General features: G+C 39.4%; 1 protein-coding gene across 1 annotated transcript; it reads left to right on the forward strand.

Moving 5' to 3' along the window:
- The first annotated feature begins 770 nt into the window (after nt 1-770).
- Nucleotides 771-16,115, forward strand: LOC100353130 (vomeronasal type-2 receptor 116-like). Its single transcript, XM_070067611.1, has 6 exons — nt 771-862; nt 3,660-3,951; nt 5,167-5,973; nt 11,021-11,248; nt 12,448-12,571; nt 15,202-16,115. Exons 1-6 carry the CDS (start codon nt 771-773, stop codon nt 16,113-16,115), a joined length of 2,457 nt encoding a protein of 818 aa, XP_069923712.1.
- Nucleotides 16,116-26,542: the final 10,427 nt, after the last annotated feature.

The raw sequence follows: 26,542 nt of genomic DNA on the forward strand, positions 1-26,542 counted from the left end.
GGACATACAGATTAAATTAGTTGAAGAGATTAAAGTCTAGGAAAAAGGCAAATATCCATATGTAAAAAACTCAGAGCTTATTACACCATCTAATTTCTGTTCTTACTTCTGAAAAGTCTATGGATAGATTTGTATTTGTTGAACCAAAATTGAGCTAGAATTTCATTTACTGTACTTACATAGAATTTTAAAATAAACCTACCACTATATGTGTGACCTACACAAAAATCATAGGGACCTGTAAACCCATGTTTGCATATGTTATTGAAGAACTAGATATAGCTTTCATAAAGATATAACCAAATCTTTGGGATGAGTTGCAAAGAGCCCATACCCTAGCCACCCTTGAAATACATCATACACCTCTCTTGATTGTGTTAAGAAAATTCCCATTTCATTAGGAGGGTTCATGGAAAGACACTTCTCGTCATTTGAACCTATGACATGGTGGCCACAAAAATCAAACAACAAAAAACTAATTTCAACCAAAAAGAAACATTGAGGATAGGGAGATTGAGGAAAAATGAGAACTGCTGAGTACACATCCACCTCCCACTTCTCATCTGATGGTTCTCTTTCTTTCCAATTATGCCTGTCCTTCAGCTTCAACAACTTCCAAGGAAAAGCCCATTTGCAAACATTACTGGGGATGAAGAATCCTCCTATGATCACAGCACTGTATGGCATATCATGATATCCAGAGTGTGTGTATTTTCCTCTGGGTCTTGGGTTGCTGGCTAAAATTGGAGAGTTTTCCTGCAAGAGTGTACATGACCAAGGCTTGGTCATCAAAATGCAGAGATGATAGAATGGCCTCCTGCATTCAAGGAGGTGTCGTTCCAAGAGAAGAATTAGAAAGAGGGTGAGGTGAGAGGAGATGAAGTATGAAATTTTAAATATGCATTCAATTCTCATTTCACATGTATGCATACAATACAATGTTTCTCACACATGTCATCAGCAAATGCACAACTTTCTATCAGCAGCTGAGAGAAAATTAGGAACAAAGCTAACACATGGGTTAGAAGCAATTTAAGATAAAAGAAGCACGCACACACACACACACACACACGCAAAACACAGGTGCTGTATATATTCCTATATACATTCTGAAGGGCTTAATTATATGGTGCAAAACTTTACTGTATTTTGAAGCATATTGAACACAATTAGATTACATAAGATTATATATAAGTGTAAATGCAGGAATGAACTACTGCTCTTGTCTGGATATACTTATTTGCAATTCATGAGACTGTTTCTCCATTAAAGTACTACAGGCCTGGGAGAGATATTAGGCACAGCCATGAAGAGAATTCCTGAGGTACATATAGGGTCATAAGTGGTGAATGTGACCCTTCACCTTCTTGATAAAGAATTATTTGACATGATGAAACTGAGTATTTTTTTATTCCAACACTAATTATTTCTACAATTGCCAAAACCATGAAAATACTAGACTAACCTAACAACTCTTGGCCCGTGTGCATGAAAGTTTACAGAGCTCTGTCCCAGCAATGCCCTAGGGAGGAATGAGAGTCCAAAGCATGTTTTTCCAAAGCAGTTTTTCTCCTTAATGGAGAGTAGCAGGTGCATAGCCTCAGGGTGGGGTGATGCTATGAGTTCCTGATTGGGACAGAAATGAAACAAAGTAAATATATAGAAACCAGAGCTGATCTGATCACAGGGACATTAAGGCAAGGCCTCAGCCCTGTGACTCCCTTTGAAATGTCTTCCTTGTGATTTTGGCTGTGTCCCTGTGTGACTCAATAGACTAGCACACACTGTCTACAGGTTTAGTGCGTATAGCTATACTGGGATCAGCTTTGCCCTACACAGAGCTCTATTCTCCCTGCAGTTCCTCAGAGAACTGAGATAGAAGACATAATCCAGACCATTTTCTCCTAATATCAACAGAGGTTTGGGCCTTTAACTTTACGGTGGGTTCACTTGACTTGCTGTTTTCAGTGATTTTTGTCAACCTACTCCTGAATCCTTTATACAGTTCACAGGACATACCTCCCAGGAACTGTTATAATTCCATGAGACCAAGTGTCTACAGAGATGGAGACCTGGTACTGGGTGGGTTTTTCCCCCTTTACTTCCTGGAACCAGAATCAGACATGATCCAGTTATCTTTTTTATCCAGGCCAATGGATAAGATGGCAGTTAATTGGTAAGTCCAACATTGAGTTATGTGTCAACTGTGCTTCGGACTGTCAGATTGTACTTGTGCTTGTATCTGTGAATGTTTAATTGTGCTTGAGAATTCTAAAGAATAAATATACAGAAGTTGCAGGAATGCAGATAAGAGAGGGCTGGAGTTCCTTCTGTTCTTTTGCTTTTCACAACCTTCCCTTTCCATTTTCTGCTTGCTCTCCACTACTGCAGAGTGAGAAATGGACATTTTGTATTCACTCTATTGATATCAGCAAGAAACATTTCAATTTAATGCTCCTAACTTCCATTCAAATAAGTAAAAGTAAGTATGGAACAGTCTTCAGTGTCAGATTTTTTGATGGGTCTACTTAGTGTATAACAAGTAAGCCCTGTTTATGAAATAAAAAACTTTTTGAATCAACCATTCATTGAATAGAACAAAATTTGACTATTTTAGGTAAAAAAATAAAGTTTCAAATTTTGTATGTAATAATAATACAAAATTGTATGAATCTTGAGAATAAATGTACTAACCTTAAATCAAACATTGTATTTTATAAATTGCATAAACATATTTCATGAATTTAACATATTGAAATGACAATCTATAAAGCTCAACATTCAAACACATGAATCAATGCACCTAAACAACAGACAATTGCATAAATTTATGAAATTCCACATAAACTATTGACAAGTATGTATTTCTTGACATTGAAATTATGGATGAATTGTAAAAATAAGGAAAAAAATTTCCAAGAAGAGGAGCAAAGGTATCCATTGTGTGAAAAGAAAACATTCATAACACTCTAAGACAGCTAATATTTGAGAGCCATTACTAAATCCCAAGAACTCATAATTTTGCTTAAGCTTTATAGAAACATGCAGAGAATGTTAAAGAATAAAATGTGAAATGTTAAAAGAGATTTCAGTGAATGAGGAAAACAGTGAATAAAAATAAAGTGAACCTTGTAAATATTCTACCAATTTGACCTTCTTAATAAAATGCTCATTTTCAAGGAACATATATTTGAATGAAAATGCTTCTGTGAGTGTTGGTATACCAAGTGGAAAATTACAGAAAGGGTTCACAAAAATGGCTTTGGTGAATAGATTAGAGATGTTGAAAAACACTTGGGTAACTGACAAGCCAGATGGTGTTCAACTATTTTAGAAGTTACTGAAAAGAGAGATGCTTGTCTCTTGCTTTCCATCCCTAAGTAGAAGTATAATCCCATGTTGGGACACATCAAGGCTTTCCGGAAGGGTTCGGGAAGGTGAATGTGATCATGGACAAAGTTTGCTTCAGAGGAGTCCAATGGCCATTCCATGATCTTCTAGAACCCTTGAGACTTCACTCAGACCTCTTCCATGTGCCAGAGCTGAGGCACCACTGAGTGGCAGCCTGAGTCTGGCCATTGCTGCTTCAGGGCATGGCTGTGTTGTTGATCTGAATTCCATGGTCTCTCCCTTCTCTCTGACCCTGCTCCACTCTTTAGGTGGCTGTGGAAGAACTACCAATACGTGCTGGCCTTCCGCTTTGCCATCCAGGAGATCAATAAGGACCCCCAGCTCCTCCCCAACCTGACCCTGGGTTTCCAGCTCTACAATTCTGTTACCAGTGGCCAGTTCACCCTGAGGAGCACTCTGCACTGGCTGACTGGAAAGCATTATCTCATCCCTAACTACACCTGCCAGACACAAGGCAAGACAGTTGCCATCATTGCTGGAACCACATCAGCATTTTCGGCTGAAATTGGAACGATGTTGGAGCTGTACAAAACCCCACAGGTAAATGGGTTGTAAATATTTCCATCTGCCACCAGATCTGCCATACCTGAAGCAAGGGTCATTGGAAGCCACATGACATATACACTGTTAGTTTAAAGAGATTCTGGAGATCTCTTTTGGCTGTGAGAAAAGGAAGGAGCAGTGGAAGCTGAGAGCCTCCCCCCAGATCCAGCTTGGGCCAATGTATCCATCCCCACCTGCTGGGAATGTTGATTGTTGACTATTCACAGGAAATACCCACAGCACAGACATGTCCTAGGATGACTCCATGTTAGACATGTGTATATAAATCACTAGCCTGTGCTTTCATTTGGAGCACACAGAGGACCATGACAGTCCCAAAGTTCATCAAAGAGTGTTTGGTGCTGAGTTGCATTTAGGTGAGATTCACCCTCTCCCTATCCCAATCCTGACTTCATCCCAATCCTGAATTCATCACATTCAGCAGATTCTTTCACAGGGCTCCCAGGTCACTTTCCATGTCAACACAGTGATTTAATCTTAAAGTGTGTTTGATAGACTGAGAAACAAAGAGAGGCAGACAGTGTACACACATTCACTAGTTTAGTCACCAAATACCCACTATGGTGCTGGTGCTGTCTGTGTTGAGAATGAGGGACCAGCACTAAATTAAAATCTCAAAAATGGTTTCAGGAACCAAGTACATAATTTGATCAGCTGCCTCCAAGGGTCTGCAATTCCAGCATTCTTAAAGGACACCACTTCAAACAGGTAGCAATCTGTGCAAAATAACTTCAAGCTAAACTGGAATAGCTTAGGAAGATTCTGGTCTGAAAAGCAACTTTACCAAAACTCAGAGATGGTAGGTGAATGAATTATTCAAGGCAATTTAGGTTATGCTGTGAAAACAAATGAAATTCAAACTATGAAGTGATTAACAGAGTAAGGGGTTGTTTGTCTCAGAGGTAACATTTAACACCAGTTGCAGTGTGGGCTGCTCCCCACATGTGACATGCGGTGAGAAGTGAGAAAGTACAATGTCCTTGTCCAAAATCCTTGCTCTCTTCTTCCTTTGGATGAATATGAAGATACATAGGTATCTTATACATATTCTTTCATGCTATAAATGAGGATATGCATTTCTCCTCCTGAAAGCAATAGGCATTGAAGCATGGATTTCTCTAAGCCCAGATGGTAGAAATTGGCCTTCTTTACCTGCAAAAGTTAGATCATAATGGTTTTCTTTCTATTCAGATCACTTATGGCCCCTATGATCCCATGCTAAGTGAGAGAGACAAGTTTCCATCACTCTATCAGATGGCCACTAGTGACAACTCTCTGATCTGTGGAATGCTCTCATTGCTGCTCCATTTTGGCTGGATTTGGGTGGTGATCTTTGTATCTAATGATCTGAAAGGAGAGCAGTTCCTTCAAGATATTTTAGCCGAGATGGTAAAGAAAGATGTCTGCTTGGCCTATGCAATAAAGCTCCCTGACACTAAGAAAAGGTATAAAAAAACTGAAATATATTTCCTAGCGGAGATCCGAATTTTATCAGCAAATGTGCATATTCTATATGGTGATGTGAGGAGTCTCTACACCATGGAAATTCTAAGCAAATACTATTTAACCCTGGGGAAGGTGTGGATCATGGCTGCAAAGTGGGAGATTGTTCTGCTCGAGACACAACAGATGCTGCACTCTTTCCATGGAGGCTTCTCATTTTCACATTACAAGGAAGAAATCCCTGGCCTCAACCATTTTTTCAGGACAGTTGACCCTTCCCACTACCCAGAAGATTTCTTCCTCAGTCAACTATGGCTTCATGCTTTTCACTGCTTACCTCCTGGGTCACTTTGTGGAACAATTGGACTCTGCCCACCAAATGCTTCCTTTGAGTTTTTCTCGGGACACATTGACATGCTGACCATATCTGACTCCAGCTATTTCATCTACAATGCTGTGTATGCAGTGGCCCATGCCCTCCATAAGATGCTTTCAGAGCAAATAGAAAAGGGATCTCCAGCAGATGCAGCTCAACCTAGGATTCTTCCATGGCAGGTAAACATCTCCCAGAACAGGACATGCATTGAACACCTGCTGGCATCCTGAGGTATTTTTATTGCAAGTTCACATGTACATGTTTTCATGTTGAGATTGCCATGATCAGGTATAATGGAGAGTGGGTTCTTTCACAACAGACTGGGCATAGATACATCTGTAATAGTTATCTGTGTGTGGAGGATTTGTTATCTCTTCTTGAACATTTTAAAAAACATTTTCTGCTATGGAACATGTTGAAAATATTTAAAGACAGTATATATACTAAGAAATGCACATAATCTACAGATAAATGAGTTTTTGTTGTTGTATCACACTCATAATCAACACCCAAATTCAGTGCATAGCATTACTAGTATCCCAAAGGAGCTCAGTATCCCCAACTCAATTTTTTTAACATGTGAACTCAATTTTTTAACATGTAAAAGAGGAGAATATTGTCATTAACATGATATGATACAGTGAAGCAATATTAATATTATATAGCCAATGATATGACATCAACACATTTTTATACTCTATATATTAACTAGCACAAATAAGACAAAAACTGATATTTTTTAGGTCTGGCTTATATAATTTACTGTAATGATCTCCAATTTTAAATCTCAAGTATTCTTTCTTATGGTTGAATAATATTCCACTATACATATGTATATGTGCATGTATTATATATATGTACATGTATGTATATATGTATGTGTATATGTCACATTTCCTCATCCAGTCATCAGTTGATGGACATCTAGATGATTCCACATCTTAGCTAATGTGCATTGAGCTGCTATAAACATGGGAGTATAGGTGATTACTTCATGTGCTGATTTCATTTCCTTTGAATACATTCCCAGGTGTGGACAGCTGGACCATATGGTACAACTAGTATTGGTTTTCTGATAATCACTCTACTATCTTCCATTATGGTTGTACCAGCTTACAATCTTTTCCATCACAATTTATTGAGGTACTTATTTTCCAGATCCTCTCCAGGCTTTGTTATTTTTCACATTTTGGATAATATTCATGCTATGTGGGGTGGAGTGAAATCTCACTGTAGTTTTTATTGGCACTTCCCTAATGGTTAGTGGCCTGAGCATCTTTTCATGTTTCTCTTAGCCATTTGTATTTCATCCTTTGAAAAATGCCCATTCATGTCTTTGGTTCATTTCTTTTTTTTAAAGATTCATTTATTTATTTTAAAGTCAGAATTACACAGAGAGAGGAGAGGCAGAGAGAGAGAGAGAGAGAGAGAGAGAGAGAGACATCTTCAATCCGATGGTTCATTCTCTGGTTGGCTGCAATGGTCGGAGCTGTGCCAATCCAAAGCCAGGAGTCAGGAGCTTCTTCTGAGTTTTCCATGCAGTGCAGGGGCCCAGGGACTTGGGCCATCTTCTACTGCTTTCCCGGGCCATAACAAGAGCTGGATTGGAAGTGGAGCAGCCAGGTCTCCAATCAATGCCATTTGTGATGCTGGTGCTTCAGGCCAGGGTATTAACCTGCTGGACCACTGCACCGGCCCAAGTTCATTCCTTACTAGGAATGTTGTTAATGTGGTTGTTAAGTTTCTTGAACTCCCTCTACAATCTGGAGATTAGTACTTTATCAGATGAATATTTTACAAATATTTTCTCCCATTCTGTAAGTTGTATCTTCACTTTGATGAATGTGTCTTTTGTAATCCCATGCGTCTATTGTCACCTTTATTGCCTGTATTTTTGGGGTCTTATCCAAGTAATTATGCACATGTCCTGCAGTGATTCCCCAGTGCTTGCCTTTGTAGTTTGATGGTTTTTGGTTTTAGGCTTAGATCCTTGAAAAAATGATGAATTAATATTTGTATAGGGTGTAAGGTAGCAATCAGATTTCAAATCTCCTCATGTGGAAATCCAAATGTCTGCATTTGTTGAAGAGACTGTCCTTTCTCTAAGGAGTGAATTTAGCTCCATGTAACATTTTCAATTCAGACTCTATAATGACAGATCATAGAAGAATAATGTTTCTCACCGTACAATGAAATGCTGCAAAATATCTTAATACAGCTCATTACAAGGACTAGGAAGAAGGTAATGATCAAAACTATATTTTCTTTTGGAATGATTGCAAAGCCAGGAAATATGGACTATGGTGTCTCCCACAGCAGATATCTCCTCTATAATGCTGTACGCTGTAGCCCATGCCCTCTGTGAGATGCTGATGGGGAAAATAGAAGTGGGGTCAATGGCGCCGGCGCCGCAGCTCAATAGGCTGATCCTACGCCTAGCGGCGCTGGCACACGGGGTTCTAGTCCCAGTTGGGGTGCCAGATTCTGTCCCGGTTGCCCCTCTTCCAGGCCAGCTCTCTGCTGTGGCCCGGGAGTGCAGTGGAGGATGGCCCAAGTGCTTGGGCCCTGCACCCCATGGGAGACCAGGAGAAGCACCTGGCTCCTGGCTCCTGCCTTCGGATAGGCGTGGTGCACTGGCCGCAGTGCCCTGGCTGCAGCAGCCATTGGAGGGTGAACCAATGGCAAAAGGAAGACCTTTCTCTCTCTCTCTGTCTCTCTCTCTATCTCACTGTCCACTCTTCCTGTAAACAACAACAAAAAAAAAAAATAGAAGAAGTGGGGTCAACGTTATATCATAAAATGACTCTAACCCAGGAAGTGATGTCATACAGAAAACCTGACACAAGCAGTCAGGAGGGGCTGTGAACCTATTATTATATACAAGATCACTAAGCATGCACATAAGCACAGGGTACACCCACTGGGATATACATGGATTTGTCTGGATTTTAACTCTGGCTTACATAAATCTAATACCCATTGTAGAACAATTAGGAATGTCTCCATGCATGTACAGGAAAATATACTGATCAAATTATTTAGTAAATCAAATAAATTTAATGTCTCACAGAAGAAATACATATAATCTATACTATATATATATGTAAATGGACATCAGCATGTTTACTTGTCTATGTAACTTCTGTGTTCATGTACAATAATAATTGACATATCAGCTGTGATTTGGTAGCCTCATAATTAGAAAAGTAAGTATATTGGCCAAGAATGTTTACAAAGATAAGATTATTGTTATGTATGAAGTTCTTGGTTCACGTTAGTGAAGACATGATGATAGTTGTTTAAAGAATTGGTCATCCCACAAAGGCATCAGGAGACTCAGAAAGTAAGGGCTAGTACACACTGTTCAGATCATAACTACCATCAGGGTATTCTTAATTATCTTTTTGGTTATAAAATATTTCCCCTATCATCTCAAAAGGTACCTGTATTCTCAACAAAAAAGAGTCAAAGTGCAGAGAGTCAAATAAAAATCTTGCATATTACTGTTAAAATCCACTGAGGTGAAATTGCTATACAAATGGACCTGCACATACAAAACATACATATTTTTAAAGTTTAGAACTATCAGGTTCAGCCAGGGATGTACAAGCAGACTTTGCAAAATGTTTATTAAGAAAAATTATGCTTGGATTTCTAATTCGTTTAACCAAGTCACTGTGCGAGAGGGAGACAGAGAAAGAAAGAGAAGGCAGATTTTGCATCTGCTGATTCACTCCCCACTGGTTGCAAGGACCAGGACTAGGCCAGGACAAGCCAGGATAAAGGAGCTTCAACCATGTCTCCCATGTGAGCGCAGGGGCTCAAGCTCTTGGACCCTAATCTGCTGCTTTCCCAGGCACATTAGCAGAAAGCTGAATCAGTGGTAGAACAGCTGGAATTTGAACCAGCACTCAAAGGGTTGCTGGGCACTGTGCACAGTGGCTTCACCTGCTGCACCACAAGGTCAGCTTAAATTTTGTTAAATTAAAGAGAAATTTACTGATATAAAAGAACAGATTTCATGTATTTCATTGATACAATTCTGTTTGTTTTTTGTTTTTTGTTTTTTGTTTTTTGTTTTTTTTTTTTTGACAGGCAGAGTGGACAGTGAGTGTCAGAGAGAAAGGTCTTCCTTTTGCCATTGGTTCACCCTCCAATGGCTGCTGCAGCCGGCGCGCTGTGCTGATCCAAAGCCAGGAGCCAGGTGCTTCTCTTGGTCTCCTATGGGGATGCAGGGCCTAAGGACTTAAGCCATCCTCCACTGCACTCCCAGGCCACATCAAAGAGCTAGACTGGAAGAGGGGCAACCAGGACGGAATCTGGCACCCAAACCGGGACTAGAACCCGGTGTGCCGGCACCACAGGCAGAGGATTAGCCTATTGAGCCTCAGTGCTGGCTCATTGATACAATTCTAAGAAGATAACCATTGTTTTTTCCTTTCATATCTTAATCCCCTCTAATTCCTTTACTAATTTCCTTTTAATTTCAATTAACTTTAAATCACAGGTTTAATACCACACAAATCATAATGTTCCAGAAGTGAAAAGTAGGGTTTAATACCACACAAATCATAATGTTCCAGAAGTGAAAAGTAGAAATACCACAGCTACACAGGAATTTACACATGGGTCATAAACAAATCAAATCGAACCCAGAGATGTCAGTTTCATTTTTATACATTGTGGATTTTTTTTTCCATGCTATATTATGTAGTACCTATTACCAAAAAAAACTATATGCTATTTTCTTTATGGAATTAGTACATTTCACAATGAATAATGGTATCCAGTTGCATCCATTATTTTGCCAAAGAACAGATATCATTCTTTTTGGAGGAATGGGTTAAACTTTTAGAAGTGTACTATCCTGTAGAACCATCACAACAATCAAGGTATTTCACATATAAAGCCATGTTGTTCTCATGTGGAAGAACTAAGATGAGCTTTCCCAATCCTCTAACCAATCATTCTTGGTCAGCCACCCTGTGGGACACATCCTGTGATTTCTCTGTTTGGATTCAGATACTCCCCATCATTCTAATAGGGAAGAGGCAGAATTCTCATTACTTGAACCCACAATATGGGGACCATTCAGACAAAGTCAGCCTCCACCAAATAGACTCTCTGAAAATAGAGAGGAGGGGAGACAAGGATTTCTCAGTACATGTGCACCTCCCACCTCTAATCTGAATGTTCTCTCCCTTTTCAATTGTGCCTCCCCTCCAGCTTCATCCACTTCTGAGGGAAATCCAATTTACCAACAGTGCTGGGGAGGATGTTTCCTTCCATGAAACGAGATTCCATATGGCACACTACGATATCCACAACATTGTGAACTTTCCTGCTGGATTTCGGTTGATGATTAAAATCGGGGAGTTTTCCTCTGAGAGTGAACATGATCAAAGCTTGGTCCTCAATGAAGAAATGATAGAATGGCCTGTTGCATTCATGGAGGTGTGAATTCATGGGAATATTGGATACCTACAGAGGGTCTGAGGAGAGTCTGAGAGGATATTATGTGTGAGACTTTAAATAAGCATTCAGTTCCCATTTCACATCTTGGCTCCAAAAGATATGGTGTTGCTTACACATATATGAGCCAGTGTGTATTAGAAGTGCACATTTGTATTAGATACTGTTGTTTTTATTCTGGGCATATTTATGCATCCAAAGGTTGAGTGACTAGAAAGAGCAATGTTAAGGAATAGAGATAGAGATCAATATGTAGACATAAAATTACTAAATGCACGTCTACACAAATTCCAAAATTTTATTTCAACTTTTTTATTTATATAACGTGAAAAAACTTCATGTATTAGATATATATTTATAAGCATAGTGATATTTTAATCATATGGTGAGAGTCATTATTATGTTTTGATGCAGTATGAATACAAATAAATTATGAGTGGACTTATCCATCACGTATTTGTAGAAACTATTCCCATTTTCTATATTTTCATTGTGTTTGCCAATCAGTTCGGGTTTTCTTCTGAATAGCACCTCTTAGCTGTGATAAAAAATTTTATCATTATTGTGCTGTTTAAATACTCCAGACAATTTTGTTATTGTTTTATACAGCTGCTGTACATTATATTACAAATCTTTGGTAATCTAGAATTGTTGCTCTCCCTGGGTATAGAAGTCCAGAAGAAGATCAATGCACAATCCATGGTTTATAACATTCCTCACCATTTCTGTGTGGGCTTGTCTTTTCCTAGGTAGTTATTCAGAACTGTACCTAGTCATTTTGATTTTTTGATATTTTTTCTGGCATGTAAAATCTACTCAATCAAGGAAAGAAGCATGTAAAATAGTCTCAGACATACACATTCTCAAAATAATTACCACATTAAAAGCTGAATGGAAAAGATTTCACAGGAAGCAATTCAAGAAAGAAAGAAATGCTTAGCATAGATGTGGTTATGAATGAAATTAAAGTGATCAGGTACCTCATAATATTTGCTAGACAGCTGATAAACCAGGAATGAGAATCATAGAAACTCCAAATTGGATGTCTAGGTAAAATCAAGGAGATACAGATCAGGGAGGGCATAGTGATGACCTTGGGGGTGATGAGGCAAATAGAGTCATCCTATCACAGTGCCTAATGACATATAAAACAATGACCATCACTTCTCTTCCCCCCTCAGACTCCTCAGTCTTTGTGTAGCCAGAGGTGTGGTCCAGGATTCAGGAAAATACCACAGGAAGGAAGACCTGTCTGCTGCTATACTTGTGTTGTTTGTCCAGAGAGAGACATTTCCAATCATACAGGTAAAAACCCTAGAACTGACCTATGAGGACTCCAGTCTCTGAACTCTCTTGATAAAAAGGAAACCAAGAGTATTTGCATTGGGATCAGAGTGCCCTATTGTTCTCCATGCACACCTTCATTCACTCTTTCCATACCGTTGTTGTATGCTCACTATCACCATCTCATTATGTGTAAGCTGTTGTCTGGTGATGCTCATCCTCTCTAGTTCTACTCTGACACTGATTCTATCTGGCATCCTTCTTTCCCATCTGGTGCTGGAGGAGACTGTCTCAATCTGAGACCTAATGTCTAAACAAGAAATATAATTTTTGTGTTTGTTAAGGCTCCCTTTGGATTTCTAAAGGGCTTTAAATCAAAACTTTTCCATACACAACTGATGAGCAGGGTTCTACTTCACATGAATTGTGATGGGAATACTGTATTATTTTCTGTGCTACATCTTCGACATTGTGCATGGTGTGCAGTACACATAACGAATGCCACCACTTTGTCCTTTGAATGTTTATAATTTAGTAAGAGAACAAACAAGGTAAATATAGAGATACAGCATCCTAAAAATAATCCAACTTAGTAACACAAAAAAACCTTTGCAAAAGGCCAACATTTAAGCAATGTTAAATACCAAAGCCAATTGTTTTGAGAAATGTGAAAATGTACTAAGTCTCATTGGTAAATAGTTTCACTATTCAATGTATAATAAATATATTTATAATAATTTGAATTCTTCTGAAAGGATATTTCAGTTCACATAATCTTAGCTCTAGAATTGTTTTCATTTCAGTTACTTCAAACAAGTTATATAGTTTCCAGTAAAAAGATGATAACAAAAAAAGACTTTAAGTTTTGTGAAAATAATCAACATGCAGTAAGTTAGTGAAAAAAGAAAATTAATGTGTCATACACTGACCCATTGTACAATGTACATTTGCATATGTGTGTCTAGTGCATCTCTGAGCCAGATGCCAGAAGCACCTACATATTCTATAAAAAGTAAAGGGTACACCTTGAAAAGAATTTTAAGAGAGAATTCCTCAAATTTTTATAGATGCTTATATTATCTTTCTTTTTTTCACAAATATGTTTATTTCTTCATTTCAATGTCATTTACAGAGAGAGGGAGAGCATAACAGAGAGGGAGAAAAGTGACAGAGAAGATCTTCCATCAGGTAGATTCCCTCCCCAGATAGCTGTAATGGTCTGAACTGGGCCTGGCCAAAGCCGGAAACCAAGAGCTTCTTCCAGGTTTTGCAGAGGCACAAGTATTTGGCCTTCCTATGATGGTTTTCCAGGCACATTTGCATGCAGTTGGTTTAAAAGAGGAGCAGCCAGGACATGAACTAGTGCCTGTATGGGATGCCATCATCCCAGGCTGTGGCTTTTCCTCCTACATCACAACTTCATTCCCTGAAGCTTGTATTCTTGCATGAACACCAAGGATAAAAACCGAGTAGGACTCTTACTGCAAGTGTAGTCCTACTAATACCATTCTTTTGCTTTTTAAAAAAAGATTTATTTTATTTGAAAATCAAAGATTCAGAGAACAGGAGAGAAAGAGAGAGAGCCTCAATGTAATTGCTCATGCCCCAGAGGAAAAGAATGGCCCAGGCTGGGCCAGGCAGAAGCCAGGAGCCAGGAGCTTCATTTGGGTTGTCCAGATGGGTGTGGGTGTCCCAATTACTTGGACCACCTTCTGCTGCTTTTTCTAGGTTATTTGCAGGGATCTGGAATGGAAATTGATCAACTGGAACACAAAACAATGTCATATGGGATGCTGGCATTGCAGGTCGTGGCTTTACCTGTCATGCCACAACACTGACCCTATTTTTGTTTGTTTAATGGACATTTGATTAAAAGAAACATATCCCCCAACTGGCCTGTATTTAATGACTTCTCTCATGCTGTAGCAGCAGAAGTGCACTACTTCAAGTGAGACAATGTGGTGCCCAATGTGGTGTTCACATGAGCTAAAAAGGTGAAAAAGCCATGCTTTCAGGTTAACAAGAGTGTGTTTCAGTGACATCATGAAAATACCACTTACGGCTATATTACCTCAGAAAGACAACCAGCTACAATTTTCTTACATTCAATCACAGTATCACAATATTTATATGGAAAGAATGAAAAGGTGAGTCCATGCAGGAAATTAGAGTACTGAAAAAATTTATAGAGGTCCCAGGAATCAGATATCATTTATATACGTCGTCAACATCTGAGGAAAAGTAAGAAAAACCTTAACACTGATGACCCCAGAAAAATATTCTAACCCATGTGAATCTAAGGCTCCTCCTGAGAAAGACACTGGGGACTGTAGAGAAGAGGGCTTGGAAGAATCTCATGCCCATATGAAATACAGGAAATTCATCATTCTATAGAAATTCAAACACTAAAAAAAAAAAAAAAAACTCAGAGTGACAGAATGAGACCACAGAGCCCCATGTGCAAAGGAGCTTCCTTGAAAGACTTTCTTCCACAGGAGATAAGCATTCTCCCTGGGTCAGGAATGTAGAAATATCCTTTAGTGTTTCTTGGTATACATCAGAGCAGGAGGGACTCACTATGACCCTTTTCCTGAACAGGGAAAAAGGAGCAAATTGTGAAATGGAAACGTGAATCTTGCTTTTCCCCACAGATGCAGAACAATGCATCCCGTGTGCAGATCACGAGTACCCAAACTTGGAGAGAAACCACTGCCTCCCGAAACTGGTGACCTTCTTAGGCTTTGAGGATTTTCTGGGGATGGCTCTGACCTGCATGGCTCTGTGCTTCTCTGTCCTCACAGCTGCAGTCCTCTGGGTCTTTGTGAAGCACCGAGACACTCCCATCATCGAGGCCAATAACAGGACCCTCAGCTACATCCTACTCATTGCCCTCCTCCTGTGCTTCCTCTGCTCCTTACTCTTCCTTGGCCGTCCCAACACAGCCACCTGCCTCCTCCAGCAAATAGCATTTGGCCTTGTGTTCACAGTGGCTGTTTCCACTGTGCTGGCCAAGACCATCACTGTGATTCTTGCCTTCAAAGTTACAAAACCTGGAAGAACTATCAGGCGATTGCTGGTATCAGGAGCTTCTAACTCTGTCATTCCTATCTGTTTCCTGATCCAACTGGTTCTTTGTGGTATCTGGCTTGGGACTTCTCCTCCCTTTATTGACACAGATGCACACTCTGAGCATGGACACATCATCCTGGTGTGCAACAAGGGTTCAGCCACTGCCTTCTACTGTGTGCTGGGATACCTGGGCTCCTTGGCCCTGGCAAGCTTCACTGTGGCTTTCCTAGCCAGGAACCTGCCTGACACGTTCAATGAATCCAAGTTCCTGACCTTCAGCATGCTGGTGTTCTGCAGTGTCTGGGTGACCTTCCTGCCTGTCTACCACAGCACCAAGGGGAAGGTCATGGTGGCCGTGGAGGTCTTCTCCATCTTGGCCTCCAGTGCGGGGCTCCTGGGCTGCATCTTCCTCCCCAAGTGCTACATTAGTCTCTTAAGACCAGAAAGGAATTCTTTAAAAGGCTTAAAGAAAAGAGTAAGTTCTAAGGGATCCTAAAAATTTCCACTTGTTTTCCTGTCACATTTTCAGGGTTTAGAACCAAGAATGCAGGCTGAGTAGCAATCCAGATATATGAAGGAGCTAAAATGGATTTTTCCTTTATTAATGACTTGTTAGTTGGATGCTTAGCCTAGCAATCTGAGCTCATGGCATCTATTTCTGGCTCTGGTTTTGGCCCCTGACCTGGACTTTTGAGTCCTTGGGGCCCTCAGAAGGAAGTGGTGAATCTTCATGTAACTTGGTCCTGGCACCCATGTGAAAATCCAGGGTCTGAATCCCTGTTGTTGGTTGTAACCTCAGCCCAGGTGCAAGCATTGGGGGTGTAGATGTGTGAAGCATCGAATAGGAGGTCTCTTGGTTTCCATCACTAACCTTCTGTTTCTCTACATCTCAGAGTTAGTAATGGAGTAAATTGAGTAAAAATGAATCATGCTTTAAATGAAACCTCTGATGGCCATCAAGGCTACAACAGCAAGGTCATTTTTTAAAAAGATTATTTATTTATTAATTTGACATGTAGAATTACAGACAGTGAGAGGGAGAGACCGAGAGAAAGTTCATCCTTCCATTGGTTCACCCCCCAAATGGCCGCTACTGGCGGAGCTAGACTGATCCAAAGCCAGGAGCCAGGTGCTTCTTCCTTGTCTCCCATGTGGGTGCAGGGCTGAAGCACTTGGGCCATCCTCCACTGCCCTCCTGGGCCACAGCAGAGAACTGGACTGGAAGAGGAGCAACTGGGATTAGAACCCAGTGCCCATATGGGATTCTGGTGCCGCAGGTGGAGGATTAACCAAGTAAGCCACTGCGCCTGTCCCCAGCAATGTTATTTTATATTTAATAGCTATCCCTGAAATGGTGGAGACTGAATTAATTTCTATTTATTTATCAATGTGCAGACAATGTAAGTGTTCTTATTTGCTAAGACATCTAATTAACATGCTTCACATTCTGTTTGCCCTGGCTGTTGAATGTTTGTCATTTATTTGTTGCCATTGTGATTTAAGTGAGATTTCTTTCCTAGATACAGGAGGTGGTAGGTCATGCAGTATTCCACTGTGGGTATACCCTGTTTTCCAAAAAAATCTTAATAAATACTCATTGTTGAGCTATTTTGAAATGGTATCTTTATCACACATACATGGGATATTGATTTGCACATGTGAATGACTCAGTAACTATGTTCTTCAGTCAAAATACTGGTTATGTTATTCCCTTGTTTTAATTTTTCTTTTTCCAATAGCATATGGGGGCAGAATGCTGTGTGATTGATGTGAAATTCTTACAGCCAAATTGAAACATTTTTAAATTGTTCAAATCAGTTGGATTTATACATTCAGATTGTGCACACTGTGTTCACATTTGTGCAATAGTCTTCTCTGTGGATTGAATGTATCTTCATCACTCTATAAAAATTTCTGCATTAGTAGTCATTTTCTAACTCCCATGACCTCATATCATGCAACCAATCATCTCCTTCAGTTCCTCCCTTCCTTCCTTCCTTCCTTCCTTCCTTCCTTCCTTCCTTCCTTCCTCCCTCCCTCCCTTCCTTTCTCCCTTCCTTCCTTCCTTCCTCCCTTCCTTCCTTCCTTCCTTCCTTCCTTCCTTCCTTCCTTCCTTCCTTCCTCTCAAGGGAGTAGTGCACTTCCATTTTGATTATGGCCTTGTTTAAATAAGGTCAGAGTTTGTGAACTCTAGAGGCTTCCATAGCCTTGGCAGCTCATGGCAAATGCTTTGGGTGATCACCAATGTCATAAATAAGAGTATCAATTGTTAAATCAACAATAGGAGTCACTGTGCACTTGCTCCCCATGTAGGACCTCCATCCTTAATGTATTGTACTATGAGAATTAACAGTAAAATTAGTCTTTAAAGAGTACTTTCTACTTTGTGTGTGTGCATGTGTGTGTGTGCAAACTGTTGAACTCTTTACTTAGTATAGAGTTGATCTTCTATATATAAAGATAATTGAAAATGAATCTTGATGAAGAATGGGGTGGTAAAGGGAATAGGAGCAGGGATGGTTTGGGGATGGGAGGTCGGGTATGGGTGGAAGAACCGCTATAATCCAAAAGTTGTACTTTGGAAATTTATATTTATTAAATAAAAAGCTTTCTAGTCAGTATGTGGCATAGGAGTGTGGCTTCATTCAATTGGATTCAGATTCCAAGCCCATCCACATTGCAGCATGCATCTTTCATTCCTTTTTTTAAAGTGTAGTTTTCCATTTTACTGATTTTCATCATTCTTTTTTTTTAGACAGGCAGAGTTAGAGAGAGAGAGAGAGAGAGAAAGGTCTTCCTTCCATTGGTTCACTTCCCAAATGGCTCTTACAGCTGGCATGCCATGCTGATCAGGAACCAGGTGCTTCCTCCTGGTCTCCCATGTGGGTACAGGGCCCAAGAACTTGGGCCATCCTCCACTGCCTTGCTGGGCCACAGCAGAGAGCTGGACTGGAAGAGGAGCAACTGAGACTAGAACCTGGCATCCATATGGAATGCCAGTGCTGCTGGCAGAGGATTATCCAAGTGAGCCATGGTGCCACCCTGATTTTCATCATTCTGCTTTGCAGTTTTCTTTTCTTTTTTTCTTTTGCTGAACCTAATATTTGTTTTGTTATTTTTGTGATAACATAGTTTTAGTTTGCATTATATTCAAAGACTTAATGCTCCAACAAACAAAATGTTCAACAAATAAGCAAGAAGACCATAGTTCTGCAAGAATATAGGCCAGGGCTATAAATACATGTTTTGGTCCAGGCATTCTGAACCATCTTCATTCTAGAATGCTTCCTGGTCCTCGAAAATTTTCTTTCTTTGGTAACCTTTTAAAAATATGTGTTAGTGGCTGGCGCCATGGCTCAATAGGCTAATCCTCTGCCTGCAGCGCCGGCACACTGGGTTCTAGTCTTGGTCGGGGTACTGGATTCTGTCCCAGTTGCTCCTCTTCCAAAGGGACCAGTACGAACATGAGTTTCTCTCTCTCCGCTTACCTCTAAAAGGTGAGCAAAACAAAGAGCAGGTGCCATTTTGGTCATTCGTAAAAGCTGCGTGAACTTACGGCTGTGCCCGCCCACAGCCAAGCTGACTCTGGGTGTGTGTGTGTGAAATAATAGGAGATTAGGACCTAATCAATGTGTGATGTGTGGAGCTAATGAACTGAGACTGTGAAAAAAGATACTGTGGGTGAGAGAACTCACGGAGTTCACGTGAGTACTCTCCAGAGATGCTACAAGTCGGTAACCTTGGCAACCCAGTGAGAGACTGCAGGAGAATTTGAGCTCACACTGAGAGCAGCACAGATTCCCTCTGTGGTCCTTGGAAAAGAGCAGGCAAATGTTATACCCACAGGAGCCAGAGATCAGAAGCTGAGTACCTTTAATTCCACTCAGCTGTGTGGAATTACTTCCCTTCTGAATAAAAAAAAAAAAAAAGATTTACCATGCCTAACCTGGGAGTGTCACCTTTGGCACACCCTTAATCCTGAGGAACCAAACAGAGCTCTCTGGCCACACCCATCTCAAGCCTCTAAGGCTGCATCAAAGCAGACAGTCCACTTAATACAGGCATAGTATAACAAGAAACAAAATACCACAGCGAGGGAAGAAGAATCCAAAGAATAACTCCACAATGTCAAGCAACAAATGCAGAAACTGAGGAAACCAGAACAAGGAAGACATTATGACGCCCCCGAATGAACAAGACACCTCAAGCCAAGATTATGAAGATGATGAGATGGAAAAAATGCAAGATACAGATTTCAAAAAATTAATAAGAACATTTAGAAGTTTCCAAAAACAAATGCTTGAGCTATATAAATCCTTACTGGACAGGATAGAAAATCTCTCTTGTGAAAATGAAATCTCAAGGAGGAGTCAAAATGAAAGGAAGAATCTAGTAGAACAGGAAAGTGTGATAGTGCGGAGAAATCAAAATGAAATGAAAAATTCAATAGATCAAATGACAAACACATCAGAGAGCCTTAAAAACAGAATGGGTGAAGCAGAAGAGAGAATATCGCACATAGAAGGCAGAGCACAGGAAAGTATACAGTCAAACCAAAGAAAAGATGAGGAAATTAGAAATATAAAAACTATTATTGGGAATCTACAGATTAGAATTAAAAAACCCAACATTTGTGTTCAAGGAGTTCGTGAAGGCATGGAGAGAGAGAAAGGATTAGAAGGCCTTTTTAGTGAGATACTAGCAGAGAACTTCCAGGGTTTGGTGAATGACAGAGACATCCAAGTACAGGAAGCTCATAAAAGCCCAAATAAACATGACCAAAAGAGATCCTCACCACGACACATTGTAATCAAACTCACCGCAGTGAAACAGAAAGAAAAGATCCTAAAATGTGCAAGAGAGAAATGTCAGATTACTCTCAGAGGATCTCCAATTAGACTCACAGCTGACTTCTCATCAGAAACCCTACAGGATAGAAGGGAATGGCCAGATACAGCCAACGTATTAAGAGAAAAAAAAAAAACTGCCAGCCCAGAATATTATATCCTGCAAAGCTCTCATTTGTGAATGAAGGTGAAATCAAGACCTTTCATAGCAAACAGAAATTGAAAGCATTTATTGCTACTCATCCAGCCCTGCAAAAGATGCTTAAAGATGTGTTACACACAGAAACACAGAAACACGATCATCAATATGCAACCTCACAGAAAAATATCACAGGAAGTTCAAAGCATATATTAGAAAATATCTTTGGCAAATGGAAGGGCAAAGTTACTACTTATCAATAGTCACATTGGATGTTAAGAGCTTTAACTGTCTATTTAAAAGACACAGATTGACTGACTGGGTTAAGGAACAAAACCCATGAATTTGTTACTTACAAGAAACACATCTTTCCAATAAAGATGTATATAGATTGGAAATGAAAGGCTGGAAAAAGATACAGCATGCCAACAGAAATGAAAAAAGAGCGGTCATAGCCATCTTAATATCAGACAAAATAAACTTTAACACAAAAACTGTTAAGAGAGACAAAGAGGGGCACTATATGATGATTAAGGGATCAATTCAACAGGAAAGTATAATGATTATCAATGTATATGCACCTAATTACATGGCACCATTTTATTTAAAAGATTTGTTAAGGGACTTAAAGGGAGACTTAGACTCCAATACAATAGTACTGGGGGACTTCAATACCCCACTCTCAGAAATAGACAGATCAACCAGACAGAAGATCAACAAGTATACAGAAGATTTAAATGACACTATAGCCCAAATGGATCTAACAGAAATACAGAACTTTTCATCCTACTCTTGAAGAATTTACATTCTTCTCAGTAGTACATGGAACCTACTCTAGGACTGACCACATACTAGGCCATAAAGCAAGTCTCAGCAAATTCAAAAGAATTAGAATCATACGATGCAGATTCTCAGACCATAGGGGAATGAAGTTGGAAATTAGAAACTTAGGAATAACTAGAGCATATGCAAACACACAGAGGCTGAACAACATGCTCCTGAATGAACAATGGGTCATAGAAGAAATCAAAAGAGAAATCAGAAATCAGTGTTGAGAGGTAAGTTTGTAGCAATAGCTGCCTACATCAAGAAATTGGAAAGGCACCAAATAGATGAGCTTTCACTGCATCTCAAGGATCTAGAAAAATTGCAGCAAACCAGACCCAAATCTAGTAGGAGAAGAGAAATAATTAAAATCAGAGAAGAAATCAATAGGATTGAATAAAAAAAATTACAAAATATCAGCCAAATGAGGAGTTAATTTTTTAAAAAAATAAACAAAATTGACATCCCGTTGGCCCAACTAACTAAAAAAATAAAGGACACAAATCAATAAAAATCAGAGATGAAAAAGGAAATGTAACAACAGACACCACAGAAATAAAAAGAATCATCAGAAATTACTACAAGGACTTGTATGCCAGCAAACAGGGAAATCTATTAGAAATGGATAGATTCCTGGACACATGCACCTACCTTAATTGAACCAGGAAGACTTAGAAAATGTAAATAGACCCATAACCGAGACAGAAATTGAAACAGTAATAAAGGCCCTCCCAACAAAGAAAAGCCCAGGACCAGAGGGATTCACTGCTGAATTCTACCAGACATTTAAAGAAGAACTAACTCCAATTCTTCTCAAACTACAGAACAATTGAAAAAGAGGGAATCCTCCCAAATTCTTTCTATGGAGCCAGCATCACCTTAATTCCTAAGCCAGAAAATGATGCAACATTGAAGGAGAATTACAGACCAATATCCCTGATGAACCTAGATGCAAAAATCCTCAATAAAATTCTTGCCAATAGAATGCAACAACACATCAGAAAGATCATCCACCCAGACCAAGTGGGATTTATCCCTCGTATGCAGGGATGGTTCAATGTTTGCAAATCAATCAATGTGCTACACCACATTAACAGACTGCAGAAGAAAAAAACATGTGAATATCTCAATAGGTGCAGAGAAAGCATTCGAAAAAAATACAACACCCTTTCATGATGAAAACTCTAAGCAAACTGGGTATGGAAGGAATATTCCTCAATGCAATCAAAGCAATTTATAAAAACCCATGGCCAGCATCCTATTGAATGGGGTAAAGTTGGAATCTGAGATTTGGTACCAGAGAGAGATGCCCACTCTCACCACTGCTATTCAATATAGTTCTGGAAATTTTAGCCAGAGCCATCAGGCAAGAAAAAGAAATGAAAGGGATAAAAATTGGGAAGGAAGAACTCAAACTATTCCTCTTTGCAGATGATATGATTCATTATTTAGGGGACCCAAAGAATTCTATTAAGAGACTACTGGCACTCATAGAAGAGTTGGGCAAATTAGCAGAATATAAAACAATGTGCAAAAATCAACAGCCTTTGTATACACAGGCAATGCCATGGCTGAGAAAGAACTGCTAAGATCAATCCCATTCACAATAGCTACAAAAACAATCAAATACCTTGGACTAAACATAACCAAGGACGTTATAGATCTCTATGATGAGAATTACGGAATCTTAAAGAAAGAAATAGAAGAAGATACCAAAAAATGGAAAAATCTTCCATGCTCATGGATTGAAAGAATCAACATCATCAAAATGTCCATTCTCCCAAAAGCAATTTACAGATTCAATGCGATACCAATCAAGATACCAAAGACATTCTTCTCAGATCTAGAAAAAATGATGCTGAAATTAATAGGTAGCCACAGGAGACCTTCAATAGCTAAAGCAATCTTGTACAACAAAAACAAAGCCGGAGGCATCACAATACCAGATTACAGGACATACTACAGGGCAGTTGTGATCAAAACAGCATGGTACTGGTACAGAAACAGATGGATAGACCAATGGAACAGAATAGAAACACCAGAAATCAATCCAAACAACTACAGCCAACTTATATTTGATCAAGGATCTAAAACCAATTCCTGGAGCAAACACAGTCTATTCAATAAATGGTTCTGGGAAAACTGGATTTCCACGTGCAGAAGCATGAAGCAAGACCCCTACCTTTCACCTTACAGAAAATTCCACTCAACATGGATTAAAGACCTAAATCTATGACCCGACACCATCAAATTATTAGAGAGCATTGGAGAAACTCTGCAAGATATAGGCACAGGGAAATACTTCTTGGAAAAGACCCAGGAGGCCCAGGCAATGAAAGCCAATATTAACTATTGGGATTGCATCAAATTGAGAAGTTCCTGTACTTCAAAAGAAACAGGGAAGTGAAGAGGCAACCGACAGAATGGGAAAAAATATTTGCAAACTATGCAACAGATAAAGGGTTAATAACCAGAATCTACAAAGAGATCAAGAAACTCCACAACAACGAAACAAACAACCCACTTGAGAGATGGTTCAAGGACTTCAGCAGACATTTTTCAAAAGAGGAAATTTAAATGGCTAACAGGCACATGAAAAAATGTCCAAGATCACTAGCAATGGGGGAAATGCAAATCAAAACCACAATGAGGTTTCACCTCACTCCAGTTAGAATGGCTCACATACAGAAATCTACCAAGAACAGATGCTACTGAGGATGTGGAGAAAAAGGAACACTAACCCACTGTTGGTGGGAATGCAAACTGGTTAAGCCACTATGGAAGTCAGTCTGGAGATTCCTCAGAAAGCTGAATATAACCCTACCATTCAACCCAGCCATCACACTCCTTGGAATTTACCCAAAGGAAATGAAATTGGCAAACAAAAAAGCTGTCTGCACATTAATGTTTATTGCAGCTCACTTCACAATAGATGTGGAACCAACCCAAATGCCCATCAACAGTAGACTGGATAAAGAAATTATGGGATATGTACTCTACAGAATACTATACAGAATACTATACAATGAAACCCAGTCATTTGCAACAAAATGTAGGAATCTGGCAAACATCATGCTGAGTGAAATAAGCCATCCCAGAGGGACAAATATCATATGTTCTCCCTGATTGGTGACAGCTAACCGAGCACCAACAAGGAAACCTGTTGAAGTGAAAGGGGCACTATGAGAAACAGTGACTTGATCAGCACTTGTCCTGACTGTTGATGTACAATGTAATACTTTATCCATTTTAGTATTTTTTTGTTCTAGTTAATACTAGTGGTTGAACTCTATAATTAACACACATTTAGTCTTAGATATTGAAATTTAACTGAAAAGTGATCCCTGTTAAATATAAGAGTAGGAATAAGAGAGGGAGGAGATGTACAATCTGGGATATGCTCAATCGGACTTGCCCCATATGGTAAAGTTAGAAACATACCAGGGGATTCCATTACAATCCCATCAAGATTGCATGTACTGAGTTCATCTCACTAGTCCAAGTGATCAATTTCAGTTCACAATTGATCACACTGACAGGTCTAAGAGTCAAAGGGATCACACAAATGAGACTAGTGTCTGCGAATACTAACTGATAGAATAAAAAAGGAAGAGAATGATCCAACATGAGAAGTGGGTTATACAGCAGACTCATAGAATTGCAGATGTCCTAAACAGCACTCTAGCCTCAGAATCAACCCTTAAGGCATTCAGATCTGGCTGAAGATCCCATGAGAGTATTACAGGCATGGAAAGGCAAGACACTCTGGCAAAAAAAAAAAAAAAAAAAAAAAAAAAAAAAAAAAAAAAAAAAAAAAACCTAAATGAAAGATCTCTGCAAGTGGGATCCCATTGGAAAAAACAGGGCCATCAAAGAAGGAGGCACCTTTCTCTGAAGGGAGGAGAAAACTTCCACTTTGACTATGACCTTCTCTAAATAAGATCGAAGTTGGCGAACTCAAAAGGTTTCCATAGCCTTGGCAACTCTTGACTAGATCCTAGGGAGATTACTGACGCCATAAACAAGAGTGTCAAATTGTTAAGTCAACAACCGGAGTCACTGTGTAATTCCTCCTCATGTGGGATCTCCATCCTTAATGTGTTCTCCACTGTGAATTAATGCTATAACTGTACTGAAAGAGTATTTTCACTTTATATTCTGTGTGGGTGCAAACTGATAAAATCTTTACTTAATATATACTAAATCGATCTGTATATAAAGATAATTGAAAATGAATCTTGATTTGAATGGAATGGATAGGGAGCGGGAGATGGGAGGGGTGCAAGTGGGAGCAAAGGTATGGGGGGGAGCCATTGTAATCAATAAACTGTATATTGGAAATTTATATTTACTAAATAAAAGTTTTAAAAAAATAGTAAGTTTGCCCTTCCATTTTCCCAAAGATATTTCTAATATATGCTTTGAACTTCCTGTGATCTTTTCCTGGGATGTGTTCTTCCTTGACCTTCTTTCATACTGATGGCTGTGTTTCTGTGTGTAATACATCTTTAAGCATCTTTTGCAGGGCTGGACGAGTGGTGACATATTCTTTCAATTTGTTTGCTATGAAAGGTGTTGATTTCACCTTCATTCACAAATGAGAGCTTTGCAGGATATAATATTCTGGGCTGGCAGTTTTTTTTTCTCTTAATAAGTTGGCTGTATCTGGCCATTCCCTTCTATCCTGTAGGGTTTCTGATAAGAAGTCTGCTGTGAGTCTAATTGGAGATCCTCTGAGAGTAATCTGACATTTCTCTCTTGCACATTTTAGAATTTTTTCTTTATGTTTCATTGTGGTGAGTTTGATGCCAATGTGTCATGGTGAGGATCTCTTTTGGTGAGTTTATTGGGGATTCTATGAGCTTCCTGTACTTGGATGTCTCTGTCCCTCTTCATACCACGGATGTTTTCTGTTAGTATCTCACTAAAAAGGCCTTCTAATCCTTTCTCTCTCTCTATGCCTTCATGAACTCCTAGAACCCGAATGTTGGGTTTTTAAGTTCTAATCTGTAGATTCCCAAGAATATTTTTTAGATTTCTAATTTCCTCTCCTTTTCTTTGGTTTGACTGTATACTTTCATGTGCTCTGTCTTCTAAGTCTGATATTCTTTT

The sequence above is a fragment of the Oryctolagus cuniculus genome, assembly GCF_964237555.1.
Source record: "Oryctolagus cuniculus chromosome 16 unlocalized genomic scaffold, mOryCun1.1 SUPER_16_unloc_1, whole genome shotgun sequence".
Lineage (NCBI taxonomy): Eukaryota > Metazoa > Chordata > Mammalia > Lagomorpha > Leporidae > Oryctolagus > Oryctolagus cuniculus.

What these genes read in the sequence shown, in the direction of transcription:
- LOC100353130 (XM_070067611.1), top strand. Translation starts at nt 771, where the DNA reads ATGACCAAGGCTTGGTCATCAAAATGCAGAGATGATAGAATGGCCTCC. An exon ending in AGAGAAGAATTAGAAAGAGG is followed by an intron (nt 863 to 3,659) that starts GTGAGGTGAGAG and finishes TCCACTCTTTAG; the next exon opens with GTGGCTGTGGAAGAACTACC. An exon ending in AGACATTTCCAATCATACAG is followed by an intron (nt 12,572 to 15,201) that starts GTAAAAACCCTA and finishes TTTTCCCCACAG; the next exon opens with ATGCAGAACAATGCATCCCG.